Consider the following 26,660-nt stretch of genomic DNA (forward strand, 5'->3'; position numbering starts at 1 on the left):
ACTGAGGAGGTGTTAGGAGTGAGATTTATGATCATAAAGATTGCAAAAACATTGAAATAAATTTGTTTAAGAAATGTGTGTCACTCCTAATGAATGGTGCTTGATAGGTCTGATGAGTGCTGAACGCAAAGTTAGAGTCTGAATTGGGAAAAATTAAAATGATCAGAAAAGAGCTTAATTGTACTTAGATGCCAATATTAGATTTTCAAGGCTAGGGTTTTCAAACCAAGGCATAAAGGTAGTTAAATACTAATAAAAAACAAAAGCTCTTTGAATGAATCAGTGGGTGAATTTGTCGCTCGTGTGACATTGAATCACATAGACCAAAAAGTTGGCCTCTGGTCTGTGCTGAGTTAGCTGATCTTAGCCAGCTTGACGATAATGAAGCTGTAAGTAGCGTAGCGTGGGTTAGGAGGGGACGAATCATCACCAGTTAGGGTTCCTTATTGTGATCATTATCCAGTGCCCTTTCTTCACTGAAAAGCAATGTTTGGTGACTCAAGTGTCAGACTTTGCCGTTATTTCTCCCAGCTTGTTGAACAGCCTACTGGCACTCAAGGTGTAGGCTGAGGTGTGAAGAATAGTACTTTCATACTTTTAATAGCACATTGCCTTTGGAAGCATTACATGGCATGATTAAATGGGGGAGAAATTGGGTGAGTAGCGCCACCTGTTAGCGCCTAAAGAGGCAGTCAGTGGCTGTAGCGCCACTGGCTGCGCCTCCCGTGATATTCAGCAGGGGCGCTAATGGTGGCGTTAGCCTGTTGCGCTGCGCTGCCACTGATGATGTCATCGGTGTGCGCAGCGCCCCATTCGCGATATTTGGTAGCGCCGTTCGCTACCCGCGCCCGGTTCACGGGGCCTTGCTGTGCCGGCAGCGGCGCAAGTTAAGGTGGAGGTGCGGGGCGGCCGCCTTTTTCGGCAGCCGCCTGCCAGCACCTCCGTCCCCGGCCTCCTGAACCCCCTCCCCCCCCACCATTGCCGGCTGTTTCCCGAGAGCTCGGCACTTCTCCTCGGTGCCGGGCTCTTTTGCCGGCACTCGCGATCGGGGATCGCACTGTTGCAGGCCCCTCCACCTTAACAATGGGAGGAAGACCTGCAGTACCGCAGCGTGCCGTGCCGCAGCGTGTGGCGCTGTGGCACGTTGTGCTGTGATATTCAGTTTCAGCGCCCTAAGACGGACGCGGAGCGCCTCGAGCCTCGCCCCGTCTCCCTCGAGGGTTTCTGAAACTGAATTTCTGGCGATCGGTATTACTCCCAACGCAGCGCAAAAATCAGCGCCCAGGCGAACTTGGCGCCAGTTTGGCGCCTCAACCCAATTTCTAGGCCAATGTCTTTAGGAGAGTAGGAAAGAAAAATAACATATAAACAAAACAATTTGAAAACAGGGATAAAGAGAGCTTTTAGGCTCAACGAGGGACTACAACAAGCACAAAATCGGACAATTCCTGCAGAATTAAAATAGCTAGCATCCTTTTGAGGAGGGCCAATTTAAACTGACAATATATGACACCATTTAACATGGTCAGACAACATGCTGTTTTCATTAATACAATAGCAAAATACTGCAGATGCTGGAAATCTGAAATAACAACAGAAAATGCTGGAAATACTCAGTGGGCCAGGCAGCATCCGTGGAGAGAGAAACAGAGTTGACGTTTCAGGTCTGGGACCAGTTCTGATGAAGGGTCCCAGACCTGAAACATTAACTCTGTTTCTCTCTCCACGGATGCTGCCTGGCCTGCTGAGTATTTCCAGCATTTTCTGTTGTTATTGCTGTTTTCATTGTTAGTCTGGACTTTGCAGATTGTAGAACAAATGGTCTCCTTGGATTGCCTTTTCCCCTCTTTTTGGTTGTATAAAATCAATGTGATATTGTTTTGGCTACCTATTTCTCTTGTAGTCAAATTTGGGGGAATAAAAGTGCCATTAAGAATGACCTATTACGAACTTCCACTCACCACAAAATATCTGCTTTAATGAAAACAAATTGAATATTGTGGGATTTCAAAATTTTTCAGACACTAATGTGAAAGACAATGGGGGAAAAATTCGGTATCGACCATTTTGGGGTGCTGCACACTCACTGACGTCACGGTCTGAGTGGTGCTAGAGGGCCAGGTGCTAAGTGTTAGTGCTGCCGTTAAATGGCGACTGAATTTCCCGGGCGGCGTTGGAATCGCCGTGCCCGTACGTTAAGTCCTTAGTGCCCCGCCCGGGCGCTAACAGGAGGCGCTAAGGTACTGAATTTCTAGCCCTATGAGTTCACCTCTGGCTAACTTGATCATTGCCTGGGTATCGCCCACTGCTGCTAGATCATCAGTACTTTCTCAGGAGCTTACATTAACCAGATGCTTAATTGGATTCAAATCAAAGAACTGAGATGCAAGCAAATCATTGAGCTATGTGGAATGTAGAGAGGTTTGGATCCACATATGTAATAAGCTCTGCCTGACGCTTAGTGCATTTGAATAAAAGTTCACGCAGCAACAATTTAGATGCACTAAGTCTCATTCAAAGTTCCTTCAATAAACTATATATCTCTTCTCCAGTATTCATGCAGTGACTGATGACACCAAGCAAAGACGTGCACTCCCTTGTTTGTCAAGGCAAATCACACATTTGCCTTCATAATCCCTGCTGGGTGCTTCTAATGCATGGATTTTTTAATGTAAATGCAATTTTACCTCATCCTATTTTTACAGCCTCCATCAGCCTTGCGTCCCCACCTGCGCCCTTCGGTCCTCTAACTCAGCCCTTCTGTGCACCTTTGCCTTCCCTTCGTCCCACCATTGTGGCAGAATCTTCAGCCGCTTCATCCTATTCTATGGAAATCGCTCCATAAATCCTTCATAAGTGTCAGCTGTGGCTCAGTTGGTAGCACCCTCGCCTCTGAGTCAGAAGGGTTGTGGGTTCGAGTCCCACTCCAGGGACTTGAGCACATAAAGCTAGGCTGACACTCCACTCCACTCCAGTGCAGTGCTGAGGGAGTGCTGCACTGTTGGAGGTGCCGTCTTTTGGATGAGACATTAAACCGAGGCCCCGTCTGTCTGCTCAGGTGGATGTAAAAAATCCCATGGCACTATTTCGAAGAAGAGCAGGGGAGTTCTCCCCGGTGTCCTGGCCAATATTTATCCCTCAACCAACATAACAAAAACAGATTATCTGGTCATTATCACATTGCTGTTTGTGGGATCTTGCTGTGCGCAAAATGGCTGCTGCATTTCCCACATTACAACAGTGACTCCACTTCAAATAGTACTTCATTGGCTGTAAAGCACTTTGAGATGTCCGGTGGTCGTGAAAGGCGCTATATAAATGCAAGTCTTTCTTTCCATTTTTCCTCTCCCTACCTACCTTTTTGATCAAGCTTTCAGTCATCTCTCTCAACTCCCCTACTTTTGCTCAGCATTTGTTCTTTTTATTTTTCCCTCTTATGTGGTTTGTGATGTTTTTCTACGTTAAAAGCATTATATTAGGAAAAAGCGCTTTCTAAAGACCTTCCATCTAGTTTAAGAGAGCATTATTTTTGATTTAATGAGACTCACTTGTGGTCTCTGTAATAAATCATTTTTGCAAAGCTTCTGTTTTGTGCTTTTCTGGTGAGCTTCATGAAATTTTTGAAGGTCGCAACCAGAAGGTATAAATTAGCCTAATTAAAATTATTGTTTTAAATCATCATCTTCGGGCAATAGTGGAACTAAGGTCATTTAAGCTAGGTTTCTTAAGAAAGAATCATAGAAGTAAAAGTGGACAGAAACTGATCATATTTTAAATAGCAACACAGAAAAATGTTAGCATCTGTGAGAATTTTGACAAATTTACAGTTGAAGACCTTACGGATACTGGTAGTTTTATTTGCATAGCCTAATTAAAACACATAATTACTCTAAACTACAGAAACAACATGCATATGTCCAGTGGGACTCTACCAAATGTTATTAATTCAGGCTATGTGAGGAGGATGCTTGAAAACCTTAAAAATCTCTGTTCAGATGCTAATTGAGGTGACAAATAAAAACAATTGGGAATGAAGAGTGAGGAGGACTGACCTGGGCGCTGATGTTCATTTTCAAACAGTCCTTTCATGGCACAAGGGAGGTTCGAAACCAACCCAGGCGATTGACATTAAGATTATTTTCTTTCTGAAAGCTCTTTAGGGCTACTCGTTCTAAATGATATAATGGCCTTCATTAAGGTCTACCCATTACTCAGTCCCATTGTACAGCAGGGGAGGATTTTCTAAATGTAGTGTTGGGGACAATTTAAGAAAGAGGTCTTCATTACATTCGATCTATGTTATACTAAGAGAGCTTGATGCTGTGACGAGGTGGAAAGTCTGCGGCAATATGACCCTTATTTTTTTACACTGTTACACTGACTTCTAATAAAATCCATAAAACACTGTTTTTATTCATTTTTGGATTATACAGTCCAAAGGTTAATAACTAATAAACTAGGAGCAATGAACAGTTCAAATAAGGCACACTGAATATTCTTACTTTAACGATTCATTAACTCGTTTCTAATTAGTCTGATGATAAATGGACAAATGCCTCCTTCGCACACATGAAAGCCCTACTGTAAACAACAGTATGGAACTAAAAAATTTCATTTATTATGGATTCCCTGTTTCTAACAGCAATTACATTTACTAACTGCATATTTTCTCATAAATTAATCCATTAATAAGATGCTATCCTCTGTAGAAATAAAATAGCTTTCCTGCTAATATAAAATGGTATGACACTTAGCAACACACCAAACAACATCAAATGTCTGTATCACTAAAGTTAACATAGCAAAACACAATGTTAATTTAAAACTGAAATTGAATTGTTCACATATCTTTGCATTTCCATGATTTAATAAATAACACCTTGAACTCCATCAACTACAATCCTGAAATCAAACAACTCCATTTAGAGAAACGCAGAGGAAACTCACTAACACTATCAGCAACAAACTCACTTCCAACGAATATGGTATAAACCTTTCCCCCCCCCCCCCGAGAAGTGGGCATTTATTTGACAGGCACAGCATTCTCAGGATTTGCTACTTATGCAATTTGGGTCACCAGTAAAGAGTGAAAATACACCGCTGTCGAGCCAGTATCCTACATCAGCATTGGTAGTAAATTTTGTTACCGCAGTAAAGGATTCACGGGCAATGTACCCTCTAATTTTGTTTTGGCCTGCGTGGCCCCTTTAACATGCTACGCGAGCCATTCAAAATTCCGCGCACGAGAGGTTTTTCTACTTAAAAGCCGGCTCACCAACTACGTGGGACCTGCAGAGCGCCGTGCGGCTACGAGGCTGCTCAGCTTAAAGGGAACATTGTTCACAGGCCATGTGCACCTCTTTACCTACCAGTTTTTCCTTGGAACAGTACGAGTTGAAATCTTTTGCGATAATAGCAGCATATTGGAGGAGGACTTTAGATATAGTCTGCAATGAAAATGAAAAGTATGACCACCAAGTTTCATACAATTACAGTCCTTGTGATTTTTTCTCAAGATAATTATAGGACATTAAATACTTCATGGACGCTAACACAGCATGGAAAACAAAATTTGTAATAATGTACTGAGACTGCGGCCGGAATTTTGCTGACTTCGGCAGGTCTGTGGCGGGCGACGTCGGAGGTGGGCCCCGACCCTGCTGCTGGCTCCAGCCCGCTCTGTGAAATGAATTTCCCTTGATGGGGCTTGTTAAGCCCGCCCAGCGCGTTTCCCGGCCAAGTAGAAGAAGAGGGTCTGGTGACGTAATTTGATGATGCATCATCAGCCGGTTTCCTTAAAGGGACCATGTCCAAATTTATTATGACATTTGTGCCGTCAGTGTTCTACAGCACAAAGGCACAGGGCTGCACCCAGGCTCTCCCATGACTCCCTCCATATGCTTATGGAGGAAGTTGCAGCACTCAGGGAGGTCCTCTTCCCTTCCCATGGGTGGAAGAGACCTCCCCAGGAGATCAATACAACCTGGTTGCACATTGCAGAGGAGGGCACAAGCAGGAATGTCATCAGGAGGACCTGGGTGCAGTGCCACAAACATTTCAATGATCTCAGTCGATCATGAAACGTTAGTACAAAGCCACACTCAACCTGATCCTGCTGTGCCTCTCATCAGATCCCCATCACTCTGCCTTCCCTACCCTACTCCTGCACATCCTTACTCACACCAACTTACCTTAGACCTCCACCCATCCCTCTCTATCTATATTATCACATCCACATTTCAGTAGCCAACCCTCACACTCACCCTCATCCTAGTGCAATCATACCAACTAACAACACACAAGGGTAGGCACTTGGGTGTTTTATACAATGGTCATATAAAGTTTCTGTTAATGTGTTGTCAAACATTGAAACCTTTATTTTCAACACTTTGCATTCTTGGACAGATTTGTGTGCACCTTTGGAAGTGGCTTAGTGAGTTGCAGTGAACGGTGAGATATAACGGTATCCCCCGCAATGGTCATGAGTATGAATGGAATGGCTTGGGCATTGTAGGGATGCTTTATGGTGTTAGTGTGGGATGGTGCCAACCTGGCGCATCATGTGACAGCCAGGGTGTACAGTGTAAGTGAAGTAAATGTGGCCATGGTGAGGCCATCCCTGGCCTCCCGGGCAGCAATGTGGTCGAGTGCTGATGCCCTCTATCCTGTGCAGCATCAGGTGATTGCTGAGAAGGTTGGTGGTAGTGTTATTGGTGCTGCTGGTGTGCTGCTGGTGTTGGGGCTGATCGTGGTGGGATTCTGAGGACCAAGGTGAGACAGTACAAAGGGCACCCATGTTGATGGAATAGATGGCAGATGAAGTAGAGATGACAGAAGCGATCGTCAATGGTGAGAAAGGTAATGAATTCAGACTGGATGGAGACTTGTGTGCAAAGACTTGCAGTATGGTGAATCTGTTGTAGAAATGCAGTGAGGAAGAGCTTGTGGCTGAGGGAAGGTATCTCTGCAAGGTGGGAGCTTTTACTTTACATTTGAAGCTGTCAAGTCATCAGCTGATTCAATGGCCACTGGACTCCTGCCTCAGCTTGACAGATGTGGTCCATGACCAGTGTGGACCCCGTGAGCGAGCTGTCAAATGCAAAAGGTAAGCTGTAAACCATTCTTAAGTGGCTCTAAACAAGCCACTAATTACCTGAATTGGGTCCCCGCCGCTGCGGGTCGGGTCTGCTCAGCGCTGACAGACCCGACATTGGAAAGGTGTATGGCGGCAGGTTCACAGCGGGTTCCCGACCCGGTGAAAAAAAACACTTTCCCACCCGACCCGCCACCAACCCGCCGCAAAATTCCGGCTTGCATTTTTTGTTGCTTTTTTAGTTATTGTAAATTTAATCTTATTGAATAACTTCTGGATGGTAAAATCATACAGAAAAGCTTCCTTGAATGTATCTGTTAAAGTAACATAATGATAATCCAGGGAAGAAAATAGAGTAACAACTCTGCTTTTCTGTTAACAGAAGCTACGCAGATATAGGGCAGGATTTTCTTTGGGCCGTGGAGGCGGGATTGGAGGCGTGTGGGGGGTTAAAATCCCAAAATCGGGGGGCACGAACCCATCCCGCCCCCAACCCGCCTCCATGCCAGTTTCAAAGGAGGTGGGTACCCGACCCGCACTGGGACCCGCCTTCCCGAGGCGGGAAGGGGATTAGTGCCAATTAACTGCCTGTTAACAGGTAGTTAACAGGCAGTTTTTAGCCTAATCCCTATTTTCATTGGTGAAATGTGGGATTCCCGACGGCTCCCAACCACGCCAAGTTAGCGAGGCGGGCCGTCGGGATGAAGGGCTTGGAGGGGTCGAGATGTCCGGTGTTCAGGTGAGTGATGGGTGCATGAGTGCAAAGGTAAGTATGTTTGGTGTGTGTAAAGTGTTTAAAGAAGTTTTACTTACATGTACTTACCTTTACAGCCTTCCTTCCTTCAGGTCTCGGAGTCCCTCATCTCACCAGCACAGAAAGCAGAATGGCCGCGAGCTCTCAAAAGTTGCATCATTCAGCTTTCTGTTCCGGGGAGATCTCTAAATCATCCTGAGAGGAAGGAATTAACCTGGAGTACAGATTGTCAGTGTTTGACAGCTTCAAACAGCTGTCAATCGCTGATATTTCATCTGTCAAAAGGTCTTGACAGATGAAATTTCAGTCTGTGACGTCATCTGTTGCCGGGTGGCCCTTAATTGGCCTGCTGAGCCCGCTGGGCAGGCTTAACAAGGTCAATCAAGTCAAAATTGCATGGGTTGGCTAGAACTCGATGGAGGCGGGACTACAACCCCAAAAGTTGTAGTCCCGCCTCCTACCCGCCTCCTCAATGAAAATCCAGCCCATAGTATTCACCATATAATACATTTCCCACTTTTTAACATTCCAAACTTATGTGTCTTAAGATCATTAATGAATGTACCTTAGCAAATCTTCTCATGAAATGTGCCAGAGCCTCTGGATTAGGGCATTCTAGTTTTTTGATAATCTCAAAACTTTGATTTAGCTGAGTGAAGACATCCACGACAGAGCAAGAGAACAGAGCATGCTCAGAGGTTTGCTGGAACTGGATTAGACAAAATATACATAATACATAATGGTTAATCTCTTAAAACAAGCTAAAGGAAAGAGAATTATATCAAATTTAGTTTACAATCTATTCCAACTGGCATTTGTGGTTGGTGTAAAAATTCACAAAAATAGTCATAAAGTACTGTGTTTTATCTGCAAGGTAACCCATAGAATGATTTTGACACTTGCCCCATCTTTTTTGTCTCTCTCAAGTGCTCCATGAAGAAATTCCATTGATACTTCTTCATTTTCATCCAACCAATCGATGGCAAAGGGTTCAAACCACCTGAGTAAAATCAGATGATGATGTTATATTAAAATGCAAGATTATATTTATTTAGTGTGCCGTCGTTAAAATATTTTCACTAATTCTGTAGGACTGATGTGCCACTTTACCACATTTTCTAAAAGGCATAATAGGCACCTTTCATCTACCTTAGTTATTCTTCAAATGGGAATTGTATTCCATTTACCATGGGTGTAAGAAGGTACACAACTTGGAAAGTGAGAGTGACTCCAGTTCTTTTAAGAGACTTTTCACCTGGAACTCACCTGATCTTACTGTAGATATATGACTGGATTCTCTATATATCAACTTCAGTTCTTTCAATAAGAACTAGCATACATTTAAATCAATAATACCATTAAGATGCCTTTCCTTATGTATCAAATGCATATTACACTAGTTTAAACAGTTACATAAAGTTAAAAGAACTTGAAAAGTCATTGTAAAATGACTTGGTGACTGTATAGTAGAATGCAGTTCACCAGCTAATGAGCCAGTCATTGCTTTGACCCTGAATACCTAGAATTTTAAGAAACAAATAACTAGGGTGATAATCTTATTATCTGTAGTCCTATCTATGTAGTAACATAGAACTTAATTAAAAGCCCACATTGTGGAATCAATCCTTCTGTGGAGTGGAATAGAAGGAAGCTCCTAAGCCAAATTAACGTTGTAAACTCTTTTAGGCAAAGCCTAGGAGATGGACAAAGAACCAGTCTATCACAAAAATAACTCAAGAGAGACCAATTGGTCAGTGGGCATCAGATCCATGACCCAACACAAATGATGTGGCTAGATTCCACCTTTATGATGATAACAGTTCATTTCTAGCCAGCACACTCAGATGGCTGTTCATATTGGCGGCAGGTTACAACACCAGGCTGTCGACACACCGGGAGTGGTGATGGAGCCTGCTGAAGAGTCCACCTGGAACTTAGAAGCTCTGATACAAGGGTTGCCTCATAATACTACAAGCATTCCAGGCACATTGGCATCCTTGACCCTTAAGATCATAAGAAATAGGAGCAGGAGTAGGCCATTTGGCCCTTCGAGCCTGCTCCGCCATTCAATAAGATCATGGCTGATCTTCTACGTCATCTCCACTTTCCTGCACTATTCCCATATCCCTCGATTCCCTTAATATTCAAAAATCTATCGATCTCTATCTTGAATACACTCAACAACTGAGCCTCCACAGCCCTCTGGGGTAGAGAATTCCAAAGGTTCACCACCCTCTGAGTGAAGAAATTTCTCCTCATCTCAGTCCTAAATGGCCAACCCCTTATTCTGAGACTGTGACCCCGGTTCTAGACTCCCCTGCCAGGGGAAACATCCTCCCTGCATCTACCCTGTCAAGCCCTGTAAGAATCAGGATAGGTTTAAAAACAACATTGAGAGGCACCAGGGGTAGGCACGGTAATTAAAAAGGCACACTTGCTGTAAATATATATGTGCACAGTAAAACCACTTTTGTGATATGAAGTCCAGGGTTCTGAGGTATGTCTATTTGGGTTTTGTATTTGAAGGGAAGTTTGGAAGTCATTTGCCATCAAGCACACAGTTCTTTATACGCCTCCTGAATAAACTATTGCCTCCTTAAGCTGATCTCTTCTGATATATTTCCATGTTTGATGGAAAGGTCCTAGTTGGTCTTCTTATCGTTTGCTGTGGCAAACATCCTTTCCTGTTTGTCTCTCTCATTTGATTTTCCTCATGCTCTTGTTTTGCCTCTCCAATAGGTGAGCGGGACTAATTGGACAGCTCCTTCAAAGAGCCGCCACATGCTCGGTGGGCTGAATGACCTCCTTCTGTGCTGTATGATTCTATAATGATATAAATGAGAATGGTCACCTAATTGGATCAGTAGAGGGCTGAGCCATTGATGACAGACTGCAGAGGAGCCAGATTGCTGTGCAGAGTCATGATGCAAGCCCCTGGAGGAGAACTTCGCTTATTGCACTGGGAAAGCTGGGCTAAGTTGGTCAAAAACCCCTGCATCTCTCAAAATGTAGGTGGACATGGGTATAATCCAGAGCAAAATTAAGATATAGCTTTAGATTAAGATTAAGAATCTTTTAATTATACTTCCGTTTGACCAGCAACATCATTTTTCCCTTCAAATGGAAGCTGATTAGTTGCTATTGCAATTCCCAATTCCCAAGGGAGAGAAGGACGTAATAGGCCATATGATGAAACACAATACCATGAAATGCAGACTTAGCCACTGAGATAAGGGCTTGCACCACTACCTACTGATGCTGCAGCATTGTAGTCTGCATCTGTTCATCAAAGAGTAAGAAATGCTTGTTAAAAAAAGACCCTGCTTAAACCAAATCAGTGACTGTAACTGAGATGCGTCTGCTAATAGGTCATACGTGCTCAAGGCTCCAGCGCATACCTCCTGCACACAAGAATGTCCATACATCTTATTCTCACTCCGCTAGTTTAGAATGAATCTCTGAGGGAATTGACTTTCTGCAATGAAGGAGGACTTGGGAGACTGACCTTAGGATTTGTTCTCGCACCTGAACTAAAAGGACAAAATGACCCAGGGAGAACCCTGTACAACCATGCTAACCAGAGGGTAACATCTGAAAGCTTTCCTACCTAGAGCTGCAAAAAATTCTGTTGCATTTGCCGAGAAGGCTGAAAGCATGAGAAGCCTGCTAAATGTGACAGCGCAACCGGCAGAACCTATCTGAAGCAAAGGGCTCCACTAGGGTGACTGGAAACCCAGCAGGAACAACATTTAACTACTGCATCATTCAGCTGCGAAGTACCTCAGTAAACCAAGCACTGGTTTCTGTAATAGTGCTTCACAGTCACAGAAGAGGAGATTCCATTTGTGACTCTGGCCAGGGCAGCTGAGGTGTTGTGAGCAGAACTGAACTTAAGGTAGAAGGGACCAATGTGTACTTCTCCAACCTTACCAGAAGTCACTATGGCCTTAACGTGTAAACTTGAATCTTTTTGATCCAAATCTCATAAATACAACCTTTGGTAGAAGAAAATAAGTAGACCAAGACTTGCCTTATATGCTGTTCTTTGTAATTTAGTTAGCTGATTTAACATTGCTCATCATAAACATCTATAGTATTTTGAATAAAATGAAAGCCTTGTCCAGGTTCCCTCAATATGGTCATGACACATAGGGCTGGATTTTGTCGTTTCCCACCCACCCGGAGCCAGGGGCGGGTGCTGGTAGACTGCGCAGACTGTGGAGTTGAAACTTACCGCACAATAAAAGTCTAAATAATTAGTCGATCAGGTCTTATTCACAACTTTGTGCCACAGTCACACAGACCATGATTTTATTAATGGAGGCGGGTTGGGTGCGGGCCTGGCGGTTTCCGGCTTCCAGTCCCGCCCCCAACTGTATCCGGCCCACAAACATGATTTTGCCTTGTTTGACCTTGTTCAGCCGGCCCTGCGGGCTTGCCGGCCAATTAACAGGAAGCGGGTCAGTTGACGTCATTTGATGATGCATCATCTGCCAGTTTCCTTAAAGGGGCCACGCACAATTTTATTTTGACAGTTGATTTCTCAGTGTTTGTCAGCATTGAGGCGCTGCAAACACTGACAATCACTGCACAAAGGTGACCGCTTGCACCCAGGCTCTCCAATGACTCCCTCCATAGGCTGGAATAGATGGCAGCTGCAGGTGAGGTGGCAGAAGTGATCTGTCACTGGTGAGAGAGGTTCTCCCAATGAGGTGGCACTGGACATGGTTTTAAAAACTTGTAACCTAAAGAAAAGTGTAAATGTATTAAAAATGCAGTTCCCAACATTTTCTTTCCTCTGAGACTCACCAGTGCAACATTGGAATATTCATACCACTTCTGCAGCTGTCATCAATCCAGAAACATTACAGCAGACTCACAACACGTCACACTTACCTGGCTTGGTGTCGGGATGTCAGGAAACCCGAGCCAGAGGTGGCAAAATTCAAAAATAAGCTGACAACTACTGGCAACTACCTGTTAATAGGCAGGTAATTGCCTTTAATCCACTTCCCGCTGTTAGGTGTCAGGTCCATTCGTAAATCGGAGACCCGACACTGGGGAAAGTTGTTTGGAGGCGGGCTGACGGCGGGATCGCAAACCCGCTGTCAATCAAAACGATTTTAACCTTTGACCCGCCTCCAAACCCGCCCTCTGAGTGCCGGCAAAATCGCGGCCACTGTGCTTGTACTCCACATTTTAACTGGCGTGTTAGCTTAGATTTTTTGTGCTCACGTGTCTGGAGTGGGATTTGAACCCACAATCTCTGACTCAGTGGCGAAAATGCTACAACTTCGGCTGTAGTACAAAACATACAATAGTGCATCAGAAAAGAAAATCGGGTGGGGTGTAAAATGAGCTAACAATTCACTAATGCCCGATTTGTGTGACTGCTGAAGTCGAATTTCACCCCGCCAAATGACTTTCCCACCAATAAATGCAGGATTTAAAAAAAAATGAAACCTTACATCCCCAATGACATAATAAAACTCACTACGCACTTGGTTTGAGTATAAAGCAAGGCTTTAATCAACTTGTTTCAGAACATGGAGGTCTAGTTGTACTTCACTAGTACCTTGTCTTACAAAATGTCCCTGGCAGGCTGGGCCCACGCCCGAGTATTTATACTCCTTGGACGGCGCCACCAGCTGGCCGTCCAGCGTTATTTCACGAGTAGTTTCTTGATGAATGATGAGATTTATAACACCCAACACTATGAAAAAATTAGCAGCATCACATGGTGTTTGATAATTGCCAATTTGAATAACTTAGACTTAAAGCCCTAGGTGTAACAGACCCACTACCCAATTCTTAGACATTTTTCCCCCTCAGGTAATGGTAACCAATCAGCTCATGTATGAGAATTTTTTTTAAGGATGTAACTATGTTCTGCCTGATAAATAAGAAGGAATACAAATTTCATTACTTACAAAGAATATTCTGCTACAGCATCTTTGAAAGCTGGAAGATCTCGCACATATTCATTATAAAACCATTTGACTTTGAAGTGTAAATTCATATAATCAGCACTCTTGCATAGTCGATGTTTTTCATGCTCTGTTATAAAGTACAGAAGGAAAATAACGTCATTTTTTTATTTCTCTGAATAAGAAGTACATCAATAAATGGATGATTCATATTTTTAAACTTTAATAAAGTACACCAGTATTGAAGTCTAATGTTACATTTCAGTGATACAATGCTATTATTAAAAAACTATTAAATTATTCAAATTTCTATATAGTGGATTAATGCCACTGTTTTTCTGTGGTTACTTGCAAAGCATTACACATTTTGAAACTGATAACCTGTGCAATAACTTGAAGAGTAATAGATTCAGAAAATTAACATTCTGGTGAACACTGTCACTGTGATCCTATATAGTGACACACAAGACCATCTGGAACTTTGAGATATAGCCACAATTACAGCCACAGTGAACCTGAAAGACTGATTTGCTTTTATCCATGCAAGAACAATGTCACTTATGCTGTAACTACAAAATAACTATCTTAGGATTTGATCAAGACATAACCACAGTACAGTACCTTCCTATTTATGAGGTCTGAACACGGATACAGGGAAGATTGCAAACTCCAAAACATTTCATGCGGCTGAGGAAAAACCCATTGTAAAAGCCCTTACTATGGTCAACTTGAGGCTCCTATTAGCACGTTTTGTATTAATAAACATCTGGCGAAACTATGAAAGGAATAGCTGTGACGGGAACTCCCCAATGATTTCAGCAAATCCTTATAACAAGAATGGTCTGTTGACGAATCCTGCCAACTTTGTGTGATATTTTTATACTTGCTCCAGCCTCCGATTTTGCTAAAGCTGTTTTCACACGATCGGGCAAATTAGAATAGCTGCTGCCCTCTTTTAAGGGAACAAATGAAAGAGCCATGTACAGGTGTACTTTAATACATCCACAATGGAAATCATGATTCTCAGCTGTTACTACAAAGAATGTATTTATGGTGCCAGCACAGCAGTGTTAACAGCTATGTTTCAGTGTTACCATTAAGTATGATGATTTTTAAGCGAGACAGTGCATTATAAGGCACGGAAATGCCACCTGAAGTTATTTTGTAACCAGGAAAATGACCTCAAGGACCATCACTGGAGACGGTCTAATCTGAATATCTCCTACAAGTTCAGGATGGCAGCATGTTCTCCTTATTACAGCTTAGGAAGGGTTATTTCAACAGTGTTCAATGTTGCTCCAAATGTGTACTATGATGGGGAAACATTTTTGATATACAGTATTCCTATTTGCCATTATCATCAATAACAACGTTACACTGGGCACTGTCTTGGCTTTTAAAACCTTGGTATGCTTCTCGCAATTTCCAGCTGATTTGTTAGTTGATTATATAAATGTGCTGCAACAGCAACTGGCTAATCTGCTCCCTTTTAAATATAGTTTTGTTTTTACTCTTTGAAAATGCAATGTGAAGAGAGCAATGAAAATGGAAAACATGTGCTGCAGAATCAGGAAATGCTGTTTACTGTACCTTCCAGGAGAAAAGACAGCCGAATAAGACATCAATTATACACCACTCACTATAATTTGTATGCTTCCAAAAACAGCATTAGAAAGACTCTGTTTCTCTCTCCACAGATGCTGCCTGACCTGCTGAGTATTTCCAGCATTTTCTGTTTTATTTTAGATTTCCAGCATCTGCGGTATTTTGCTTTTGTATTAGAAAGAGTCTAGTGTACCTCTGTTATTAAGGTGTTTCAGCTTCACCTCAATATTTATTGATTTTTAATCCCAAAAAGGATATGTTTAAAACACTGTAATTATTGATTTTTCTTTCTACAGTAGTGGCAATATGAAACATGAACTCTAGCTAATCTCTTTTTCCAAGTTAAATAGCTGTAATTTGTTGCTTCACCATATTTAAACACACATACACAAACTGCACTTTCAAGGAAAACCACATTTACTACTCATGACTAAATGTAAGGATAGTCAGAATTAATAACACAGAACTAGTTTATGTTCTAATCATGAAATACTGATATATACTAAATTATTTTACTTTCACAGGAACATTGTACTTAAAGTTTTGAGTGGATCCATTACTGAAGATTGTCAAAAGTATATTTTTAAAAAAAAGAAAAGGGAAGGCCCTCATTCCTTTCTGAATGGGAGTTGGAAGTTTTCAAGCATCTTTCAATCTGCAAATCTTCCCTCACCAAAAAACTATTCAGGTCAAATTGACGTCAGGTTGTATTTATTTGGCCATTACAAGATAAACACAGATGATGGAAGCCCATTTTAAGCTCATCCACCCAGTAGCGGAATAACTGACATACCTCGATCGTGCCCACTGTCCTTTGAATGAATCTAAGGTTTTCACCTCCGTTATTGTACCATGAAGACCTTCCCAAAAGTGTTTACCACTTTTTGTGTAAAGCTGTTCTTCCCAATATCCATTCTAAAAAATGATTTCATCATCTTTAAGCTATGCCCCTCGCTCAAGTGTGTGTTTTTCAATTCAATACCAATGCTTTCTTTCTGAAGATTAAAGCTGCACAATCTATAGATTTATCATTTCAAATATCTGCTGCTACCCAAAGCTCCTGTGGAAAAATATGGAAGATTATTTAATGCTATTGTGTGTTTTTGCCCGTGTTCAAATGAACACCCGCTAGTTTCAGAGTTTGCTCATTCTATTTATATTATGGGATGGGGGCAGGGGATTGATCTGCAATCCCACACTTCCAGCGGGAAGATTAGGTTGTAACATTGTAGCCCCGATTCTCTGACCTGCACCGGCTGCGAGTGCTTCTCCCTGCAGGGAGGATCACAGGATCTCAGAATCACCCTTTGTCTTCAACTGCATCATTTCCCCATGATACATCAAAAGATTTGCTGTCTTAATTGTATTTCTAAAATAAAACTTTTGCAACTGTTAATGAGAGCACGAGTAACAAAATTCAAAATGTTTCAGAAAGGGTTGTTTAGTTAGGTACAAAACTACACCACAAAACAGTGAGTTTTTCATTCATTCAGTTTTTTTCTCCCTTTTCCTGAAAATACTGCTGTATGCTGGGGTTTGGTTCCAGAGGCGTCACCTGGTATCTCATCCAAGTGGCAATATTTTACGTGTGAGCCTTGAGAGAGAGTGTGGCCAGGCTATTTGACTGTGGTGGGCATCACATCTGCGACTGATCCTCTCCTCATCTGATGACCACACACATGCATTTTACAACAGGGTTACTGAAGCTCAATCAGGAGCAGGAACCTGGCTGATACTTTTGCTCTCTCTAATCTGGGGTTCTGAGGAAAACTGTCGAGCTCCCTACCTGGCATAAAAAGACTTGCATTTATATAGCACCTTTAATGACCACCGGACGTCTCAAAGCACTTTACAGCCAATGAAGTACCTTTTCTGAAGTGTAGTCACTGTTATAATGTGGGAAACGTGGCAGCCAATTTGCACACAGCAAGATTCCACAAACAGCAATGTGATAATGACCAGATAATCTGTTCTTGGTATGTTGATTGAGGGATAAATATTGGCCAGGACACCAAGGATAACTCCTGCTCTTCTTCAAAATAGTGTCATGGGATCTTTTACGTCCACCTGAGAGAGCACACAGGGCCTTGGTTTAATGTCTCATCCGAAAGACGGCACCTCCGACAGCGCAGCACTCCCTCAGTACTGCACTGCTTAGATTTTTGTGCTCAAATCCCTGGAATGGGATTTGAACCCACAACCTTGACTCGGAGGCAAGTGTGCTACCCACTGAACCACAGCTGACACTGGGCCAGGGTTTGGACTCAAAACCTTCCTAATAGCATATTGGACAAGCTCTAAAAACATTCACAATTTTATTTTTTCCTGCTGAACAGGCCTTAAATGAGGGAATGTTTTAGAAATGAGAGAAAATTATATTGCTTCAGGAATAAACCACAGAAAAAAATATAACTTGGCTACTGGCTTCAAATATATATATTTTTTTCTTAGAACCATCAGATTTAATTTTTTTTACTCCAACTGATTTATCAAAATTTAGTGAACAATGATAAAAGCAGCATTGCACAGTGGAGTAAAAGCTTTCTAATAGTAATACTTTTTTTATTTAATACAAATATAAATATCCTTCAAGAAAACTCATGCAGCAAAAATAGCATAAATAATAATGCAAGGCTTTGAAATCTGGAGGTGATGTTCAAAGATGTTATTGTTTATTTATTTTCAGTATTCCAATTTTTAAAATGAGTTGTTGGTACCAGTTAAGTTCCGCATGGAATGATCCAATTCTGGCCTCATTCGTGTCCCCGATTTTAATCACTCCACCATTGGCGGCAGTACTTTCAGCTGATTCATCAGCTCGGATGAGATGTTAAACCGAGGCCCCGTCTGCTCTCTCAGGTGGACATAAAAGATCCAATGGCACTATTTCAAAGCACAGGGGACTTTCCCCGGTGTCCTCGCCAATATTTATCCCTCACTCAACATCACTAAAGCAGATTGTTTGGTCATTATCACATTGCTGTTTGTGGGAGCTTGCTGTGTGCAAATTGGCTGCTCCCTCTACACTGTCCCATTAAACACTCCCAAGGCAGGTACAGCATGCGTTCGATACAGAGTAAACTTCTCTCTACACTGCCCATCAATCACTCTCAGGGTAGCTGCAGCAGCGGTTAGATCAAAAGTAAAGATCCCTCTACACTGCCCCATCAAACACTCGCAGGTCAGATACATCACTGTTTAGATACAGATTAAAGATATTAAAGATATTAACACACACTCCCATCACACACTCACAATTTCCTACATTACAACAGTGACTACACTTCAAAAGTACTTCATTAGCTGTAAAGCGCTTTTTGACGTCCAGTGATCGTGAAAGGCACGACATAAATGCAAGTCTTTCTTAAAATGACCAATCTTTTGGTCATCTGTTCTGATATCTCCTTCTGTGGCTTGGTGTCAAAAATGTTTTTATTGATATCGCTTTGTTAAGAGCCTTCGTTTGTTTTTCTAAGTTAAACGCGTTAAGTTGTTGTTGTTGTGTGCACTCCCTAACCAATAATAGGGAGAGCCCTTAGTAGGGAGTGTGTTCGCGACTGGTGTGCTGAAGAGTTCTGAACACCTATGTGTGAGGGTAGAACAGTTTGTCTGCAAGCATCAGGTGTGTACAAGCAAGGGCATTAATTTTGAGAGCAGTGGCACTGACAGAGTTTGGATGTAACAGCAGGAGAAGGGTGTTGCAATGATTGGATGAGAGGAATAAGGAATAAGGTGGTTAAGAAGGCATACAGGATACTTGCCTTTATTAGTGAGGCACAGAATATAAGAGCAGGGGGGTTATGCTTGAACTGTATAAAACACTTGTTAGGCTGCAGCTAGAATACTGCATGCAGTTCTGGTCACCACATTACAGGAAGGATGTGATTGCACTAGAGGGGGTGCAGAGGAGATTTACAAGGATGTTGCCTGGTTCTGGGGGATTTTAGCTATGAGGAAAGATTGGATAGGCTGCGATTGTTTTCGTTGGAACAGAGGAGGCTGAGGGGAGACCTTATTGAGGTGTATAAAATTATGAGGGGCCTTGATAAAGTGGATAGGAAGGACCTATTTCCCTTAGCAGAAGGGTCAATAACCAGGGGTCATAGATTTAAAGTAATTGTTTGGAAGTTTAGAAGGGATTTGAGGAGAAATATTTTCACCCAGAGGGTGGTGGGGGTCTGGAACTCACTGCCTGAAAGGGTGGTAGAGGCAGAAACCCTCACCACATTTAAAAAGTACTTGGATATTCACTTGAAGTGCGGTAACTTGCAAGGCTACGGACCAAGTGCTGGAAAGTGGGATTAGGGTGGATAGCTCTTTGTCGGCCGGCACAGACAAGATGGGCCGAATGGCCTCCTTCTGTGCTGTAGAGCTCTATGATTCTATGATGAATGTGAAGCAAGGAAGGTCAACATTTTCATTGATGCTGTCACAATAAAATGGTGCAGGGTTGTACTGACAATGAAACAAGACTGTGAATGGGAGGCTTACCATAGCAGCCCACGTCAAGTCATTCAACTTCCTTTTTGCACTGCTTTCAGGTCCAAGGGGCTAACCTTCTGGCATTGACATGATCAGCCACCTCTGGCCATCCTACCCTGGCAGTGTGGTGGGGCACTCTTCTCCCATCTGTTGGAAATAGGATATTTTTCCTTCTCCTTACTTCCTCCACTAAAACCTCGAGGGTATTATTGGAGAATCTTGGCGTTCTCTCAGTCAACATTTTTTGCCTTCCAGTACACGAGCAGCCTTCAGTCGAGCTTCACAACGAGTACTGCACCTCCCTTTAAGTGGTGCAGGCCATTAGGAACTGACGTCGCGCCGGTCCAAAATCCCTCCCCCCTTAATGGGCGAGATGCCCACTCACCAGTGTGATTCATGCTGGCCACTCGCCCATCAAATTTTTAATTAGGCACGAATCTGATGAAAAGGGCTCGTGCCTCGGGCCAACGTCGTTGTGTGAACAGCAAGTTGAAAGTCTTCCAAAAACCTTTCAGCCAAACAAAAGCCTGGACTAATGGCTCAAAACTAAGAACAAACTCGGCCTCCAGAGTCAGGCAACATCCTGATGAGTAAACTCGCCCTTGGCATTCAGAGAGTTAATTACAAAAAAAAAAATCTTTTGGGGGGGGAAAACACATATTACGAACTACGAGACCACTTTCCCCCAACTACTGGCCAATGATTGGTCTGAGCTTAAATAGGCCAATAATTGAATGACTGCATAAAGGTATTCAGTGGCCTCCAAAAGGTGCCCAAGATGAAGGTGCCCAGGAATGAGGGTTCCATGAACAAGGGCAAAAGTGAAGATGTGCCAGTAAAAACCTTAAAAAAAAGTGAAATTACTTATCTGATTCTGGACATATGGCGCCCTCTTACCACAAGGTATATTGTATTTTACAACATTAATGAATCTTTCCAATCTATTAATTTATTAAAAGGAAAGGCTAGCACCATAACACAGGTCTCCTAAATGTTGTTTAGCTTCATTGCCATGTACTCTGTAGGTGGGTTCAGCACATTGTGGTGCTTGGTTGGTAGGTATATTTTAGTGCCTTGAATGCATTAAACAGCAATGGAATACTACTTTTTAAGCTTTCAAAACTCATTTTTCGGTTTCATTTAACACTTAAAAATTCATTACGCTATTCTCCAAGTTTAGAAAATACATACCAGAATATTCTGGTGAAAATTTGGAGTTTTCTCAAAAAAACTCACAAAACACTCAAAATTCATTATTACTTAGTATATACAATTAACTGCAATCTATAATATACTTTTCTAAACAGCTGCCCACTTTGTAGAAACTGCAATTAAAGCATTTGAAATTCGGCAGCTGCCCAAAGCAGTGAAATATTGCTGTAATTTATATGTTGATATTTCTATTGTTTCCACCTCTTTGATTTCAAATCAATGGTAAGGTCAAAATGAATAATCCAATTATCTATTGACCATTAAATTAGCAATTCAATTTTCTTTCTTCTAAATATAGAGCATTGACGTTCAATTTTTAAAATATTTCTACATACAGTGTTTTAATGAGACCAGGTTCTCTCTACTGGTGTCAGCTGTGGCTCAGTGGGCAGCACTCTCGCCTCTGAGACAGAAGGTTGTGGGTTTAAGTCCCACTCCAGGGACTTAAGCACAAAAATCTAGGCTGGCACTCCAGTGCAGTGCTGAGGGAGTGCTGCACTGTCAGAGGTGCCATCTTTCGGATGAGATGTTAAACCGAGGCCTTGTCTGCTCTCTCAGGTGGATGTAAAAGATCCCATGGCACTATTTCTAAGAAGAGCAGGGGAGTTATCCCCAGTGTCCTGGGTCAATATTTATCCCTCAAAAAAAAGATTATCTGGTCATTTTCATGTTGCTGTTTGAGAGAGTTTGCTTGTGTGCAAATTGGCTGCCGTGTTTCCTACATTACAACAGTGACTACACTCCAAAAGTACTTCATTGGCTGTAAATGACTTTGGGACGTCCGGTGGTCGTGAAAGGTGCGATATAAATCTGAGTCTTTCTCTTCCTTTCTAATGATAAATACTTTCTCAGCTACGCAAAACGGAAGCTTATGTGCTGTAAATCTTTCAATAACACAAAGTGGCTTTCTTTGGTTCCTTAATAAATGGGAACCTTGTCATAACCAGTCAACACATTTTGTATTACAAAGATGTCTGAGGCTGACTTGACATGATGTTACTTTGCCACTTTATTTGATTATATCAAGTCAAGGGGAATATCTGCTGGATGATGCTTTGGAGACATCAGTAAACTGGTAATCACACTCCCTCAAACTCCTGTAATGCTGGTTATGATTGTTATAAATGAAATGTTAGTGATAACATGGGGGCTTGACACAAGGGTTGCTGACTGCTGGGGCAATGGGAAACAAGTTGTTCGGAAATACAGTGGCATTATTTAGTTGGTGACCAATGGTGTCCCTCTAATTTCTGGTGCATAAACAAAGGGGAAAAATTCAGAATCGCCCCGTTTGGGGTGCCATTATCGGCCGTGCGCAAAGTTTAGCGCCTGCCGCTAATTATCGCCTTCGACGGCAAACTTGGCTTTTATTGTTCCTGGAGGTGATTGGAACGCTAAATCAGGCGCTTCACACCTGTCTTCAGGTGCAAAGGCCGAGCAGCAAGGCGCTAACTCAGAGCGCTGGTGAAGCAAGGAAGGGCAAATCAAAATGAACCTGCATAGTGCTGCTCAGTACCCAAAACTCCTTCACACAGCGTTGAATCTCTCCAGAAGTCTCTCTCTCTCTCTCTCTCTCTCTCTCAGAATGCGTGGTGCAAAAATGTCACCAACAAAAAAAGGCAGGAAGTGGTCACCTTTAAATAGCGCTCCCCCAGTCCCTTTCTGACTGCAAAACGCTCCCCTCAACCCGTCGTTGCTAGCAGCAGGCGGTAAGGCAGGGGCCGCCACTCAATATCCAGTCCGGGGCGCTACCGGGGCATTGCGCACTCGACTGACGTCACGATCTGCCGGCGCAGGAGATCGTGGCGGTAGTGTTTAGCATCGCCGCAAAATGTCTAGTTAATTTCGCGAGCGGCGCAAATATCGCCATGCCCGGGCGCTAGTTGATTTGCGCCCCATTAGCGCCCTCTTAAGGCGTTAATGGGAGGCGCAAACAACTGAATTTTCCCCCCAAAATGTTTTGAAGAGAATTCGGTCAACGGATGAACAGACACCGCGCAACAATCGCCAGGCAGGAGCGTTCCCTCCCAGTCGGGGAACACTTCAGCAGTCAAGGACATTCAGCCTCCGATCTTCGGGTAAGCATTCTCCAAGGCGGCCTTTGAGACACACGACAACGCAAAATCGTCAAGCAGAAACTGATAGCCAAGTTCCGCACTCATGAGGATGGCCTCAACCGGGATCTTGGGTTCATGTCACGCTACATGTAACCCCACCTGACGTATGGTCATCCAGACTCGAGTCGTCATTGGCTTGTTCTCTCTACACAGATGCGGCCGGACCTGCTGTGATTTCCAGCAAAAAAAATGTTGTCTGTTTTCTGTTTTTTGTTTTTCATACAGACCCCAGGATCTGCAACATTTGACCCCTTGTGACCCCACCTCATTGTTCTTTGATGTAATGTTTTCCTGACTGACCTGTTTGGACACCATTCACACCTTTGATTGCTATGATTATCTCTCTGCCGAGGTGTGATAAATGGCAGTTAGAAAGATTACCTGTAATCATCTGGCATTATTCTCTGACTATATAAGCTGTGTCTATATGCATCTCTCCACTTCACCTGACGAAGGAGCAGCACTCCGAAAGCTTGTGATTTCAAATAAAGCTGTTGGACTACAACCTGGTGTTGTGTGACTTCTTACATTTGTCCACCCCAGTCCAACACCGGCATCTCCACACGATGAAATTCAGGATCAAGTTCTTGTAGACCAATACTTAAGGCTGAATGAAGCTAGAGTAACCACAATATTCTACGGTCCTACTTCAGTATTGATCTATTTCACTGGTGTAAAGATCTCGATATAGATTCAGAATAGGGCTTCTTTCAAAGCATTTTGTCTATGCTGCCTGCTTACCTGAAAATCAGAAGGTCCGTTATGACAGTTTGGAGATGACTGATTTGGGCTAAACCATGTTACTGCTGGACACTTATGAGTTACAAAATCTATAAATTTCATCTTCATGATGTGGATTCAAAGTTCATTTACTTTATGCTTGCCTCCAGCTGTGGAACACACCCCTCCCACTGGAGGATAGATATGCTGTTTGTCTGTGCTATTTGGGAGGCAGAACTATCTGTATTATGTGTGTGAAATGTTTGTGTGTTAAGTCAATACAACCTTGTATTTATACATAGTTGATTGCAGATTACTTATTTATAGATCATGACAGCTCTTCTAATCAGAAAGACAACAACAGAATTTCCTTAAAGAACACTCAACCAGATGTTTGGAAGAAGTGCTTTTATCTAGACAGTGTTACATCTCCGTGGGAATCCTGCACCAATTCCATCATTTTGTTTTGCAATGTTCCGCTAACATTTTACAGTTTAGGATACACGAGGAAGTATCAGAAAGAAGTCAATATGACATTACCTTTGAGTGCCATCATAAAATTATAGCTTCTGATTTTACCAGCTCACATGTCTTTTGCGAGTGTGATTCTAGAAATGAAAGTTGCCGCTGTCAGTAGACCAACACTTCACATACTCGTAAGAAATGCTTCTCTCGCTATATTAATGAAGACATTAACCCATTGAAAATAAATATTACCAGTGATTTTTTAGGCTTAGAAATTGGGGAATTGGGTGGTTCAGTGGGTTAGCACACTATTCTTTTATCTCTGGAATAATCTAGCCAGGGTGATGGGATGAAATTCTGCTCCCTCTACATTGCTGGCTGTAAGATTCTACATAGAACTACTTTGCGTCAATTTCTGATCTGTTGTAGGAAATTGCTTTGCCTCAGTGCTTTCTTCAACATGTCATAGCAGGCTCTCGGAGATAATAACAGCTCATAATGTCTAAATGTCTTCAGTGTGTAACTCTATCTCCTCAATCAAACTTAAATACAAGGGTACAGACTGGTGATTCATGAATTAATTAGACTCAGCCCACAGCACTGGAAAACAGTACTTGGAATTTGGAACTTGAGATTGTTGGTGCTTAATTGGCTTTATTTCTGTACAATTTACTTCTTGTAGCTATCAAGCGTATCTGTCTCATCTGTTTTATCAACACTGATGTAAAATTTCATGTCAAAGTGTCCTCATTAAAGTACAACAATTATACATTGAGAAGTTACAATTTTCCCACTCAAAATGTTCTCACTGTTCATTAGTTAGAAACATTTTACAGTGAAACTCTCTTTTGGAAGGCTGTATTAAAAACTAATATCTCAATTAGAATGGCAGTTTAGCCATTCAAGTTCAAGGGCCTAAACTTTAGTTAAATGGCATTTTTGGTCTTAAAAAATGTTGTGTTTCTTATCTGTAACTATACAAAGTGGATGTGAGGTAGAGGAAGTGACATCGCAATTTAAAAAAATCCATTCTTGAAATGTGGGCATCTCTGGCAAGGCCGGCATTTATTGCCCATCCCTAGTTGACTCTGAGAAGGTGGCACTTGGCCTTCTTCTTGAACCACTGCAGTCCATGTAGTGAAGGTGCTCTCACAGTGCTGTTAGGGAGGGCGTTCCAGAATTTTGACCCAGTGACAATGAAGGAACAGCAATATTGTCCAAGTCAGGATGGTGTGTGACTTGGAGGGGAACTTGAAGTTGATGGTATTCCCATGCACATGCTGCCCTTGTCCTTTCTGGGTGGTGGAGATCACGGATTTGGGGGGTACTGCTGAAGAAGCCTTGGCAAGTTGCTGCAGTGCATCCTGTAGATATTGGCCCTGAATCTGCAGTCGGAGGCTTCCCGCGGGGAAATGAGGCAAATAAAATGCCCGCGTACCTGGTGGTCTGGGAGGTACGGAGACTCACAGTCCTGGGCCTCTCCGGGTATCCGCGGGTAGAAGCCCACAAATCCCAGGGGTGCAGGTAGTTTGCAAGTGCCCCTGGGATTATGTGGGCCGGCCCAATGAAGGGGATCCCCATTTATGCATATGGGGATTCTGTATGTACAGAATCCCCATAAACATGAATGGGAATACCCCAAAAAATACATCTACGCATCAAATAAATAAATAAATAAATTACATATTTAAAATTAATTAAAATGCCATTTAATTAAATATTTAAAACAAAAATTTAATTAAAAAAAAAATAAATGTAAATGTTTTAAAGGGGCTAAAAATAACCTTACCTTATTGTACAGGTTTTTTAATGTTTAAATGATTGAATTTTTTTTTTTTAAACTCTTACGCTGGTAAAAGCAGGCCACACACCTGCTTTTACCAGGCGTAAGAATTTCACGGGCATTTGTTGGGCAAATAGTGCAACTCTCCGCCCGCGGATGCCCTTTTCCCAGGGACGCGTTGGTTGTCAAAAAAATTCTTGACAGATCACAAGTTCTGGCTTTTCGCGCATGCGCATTGCACGCAAAAACCAGGAACTTGCACAGCCCTTATGGGCGCGTACACACCCGTAGGGGCCGCAAATTACGGGCCACTATACATGGTAGCCACAATACATCAATGGTGGAGGGGGTGGATGTTTAGGCTAGTGGGTGTGGTGCCGAACAAGCGGAATCCAGCATCCGCAGTATTTTGCCTTTGTGCTCTTGAGTGCAGTTGCAGCTGCACCCATCCAGGCAAGTAGGGGGTATTCCATCATATTTCTGATTTGTGCCTTGTAGGTGG

General features: G+C 42.6%; 1 protein-coding gene across 10 annotated transcripts in view; it reads right to left on the minus strand.

Moving 5' to 3' along the window:
* The window catches only part of unc13c (unc-13 homolog C (C. elegans)), a 794,870-nt gene that overhangs the window by 135,884 nt on the left and 632,326 nt on the right, over positions 1 to 26,660 (minus strand). For all 10 annotated transcript variants that reach the window (XM_085968792.1, XM_085968791.1, XM_085968790.1 and 7 more), the window contains 4 exons: positions 13,778 to 13,904; positions 8,751 to 8,847; positions 8,413 to 8,556; positions 5,370 to 5,447 (listed from right to left, as the gene is read on the minus strand). In XM_085968792.1, coding sequence (XP_085824918.1) covers positions 5,370 to 5,447; positions 8,413 to 8,556; positions 8,751 to 8,847; positions 13,778 to 13,904 — 446 coding nt within the window. The remainder of the gene's footprint in view (positions 1 to 5,369; positions 5,448 to 8,412; positions 8,557 to 8,750; positions 8,848 to 13,777; positions 13,905 to 26,660) is intronic.

Source organism: Somniosus microcephalus, chromosome 27 (genome assembly GCF_052327205.1).
Source record: "Somniosus microcephalus isolate GS21.2 chromosome 27, FLI_Smic_1.0, whole genome shotgun sequence".
Lineage (NCBI taxonomy): Eukaryota > Metazoa > Chordata > Chondrichthyes > Squaliformes > Somniosidae > Somniosus > Somniosus microcephalus.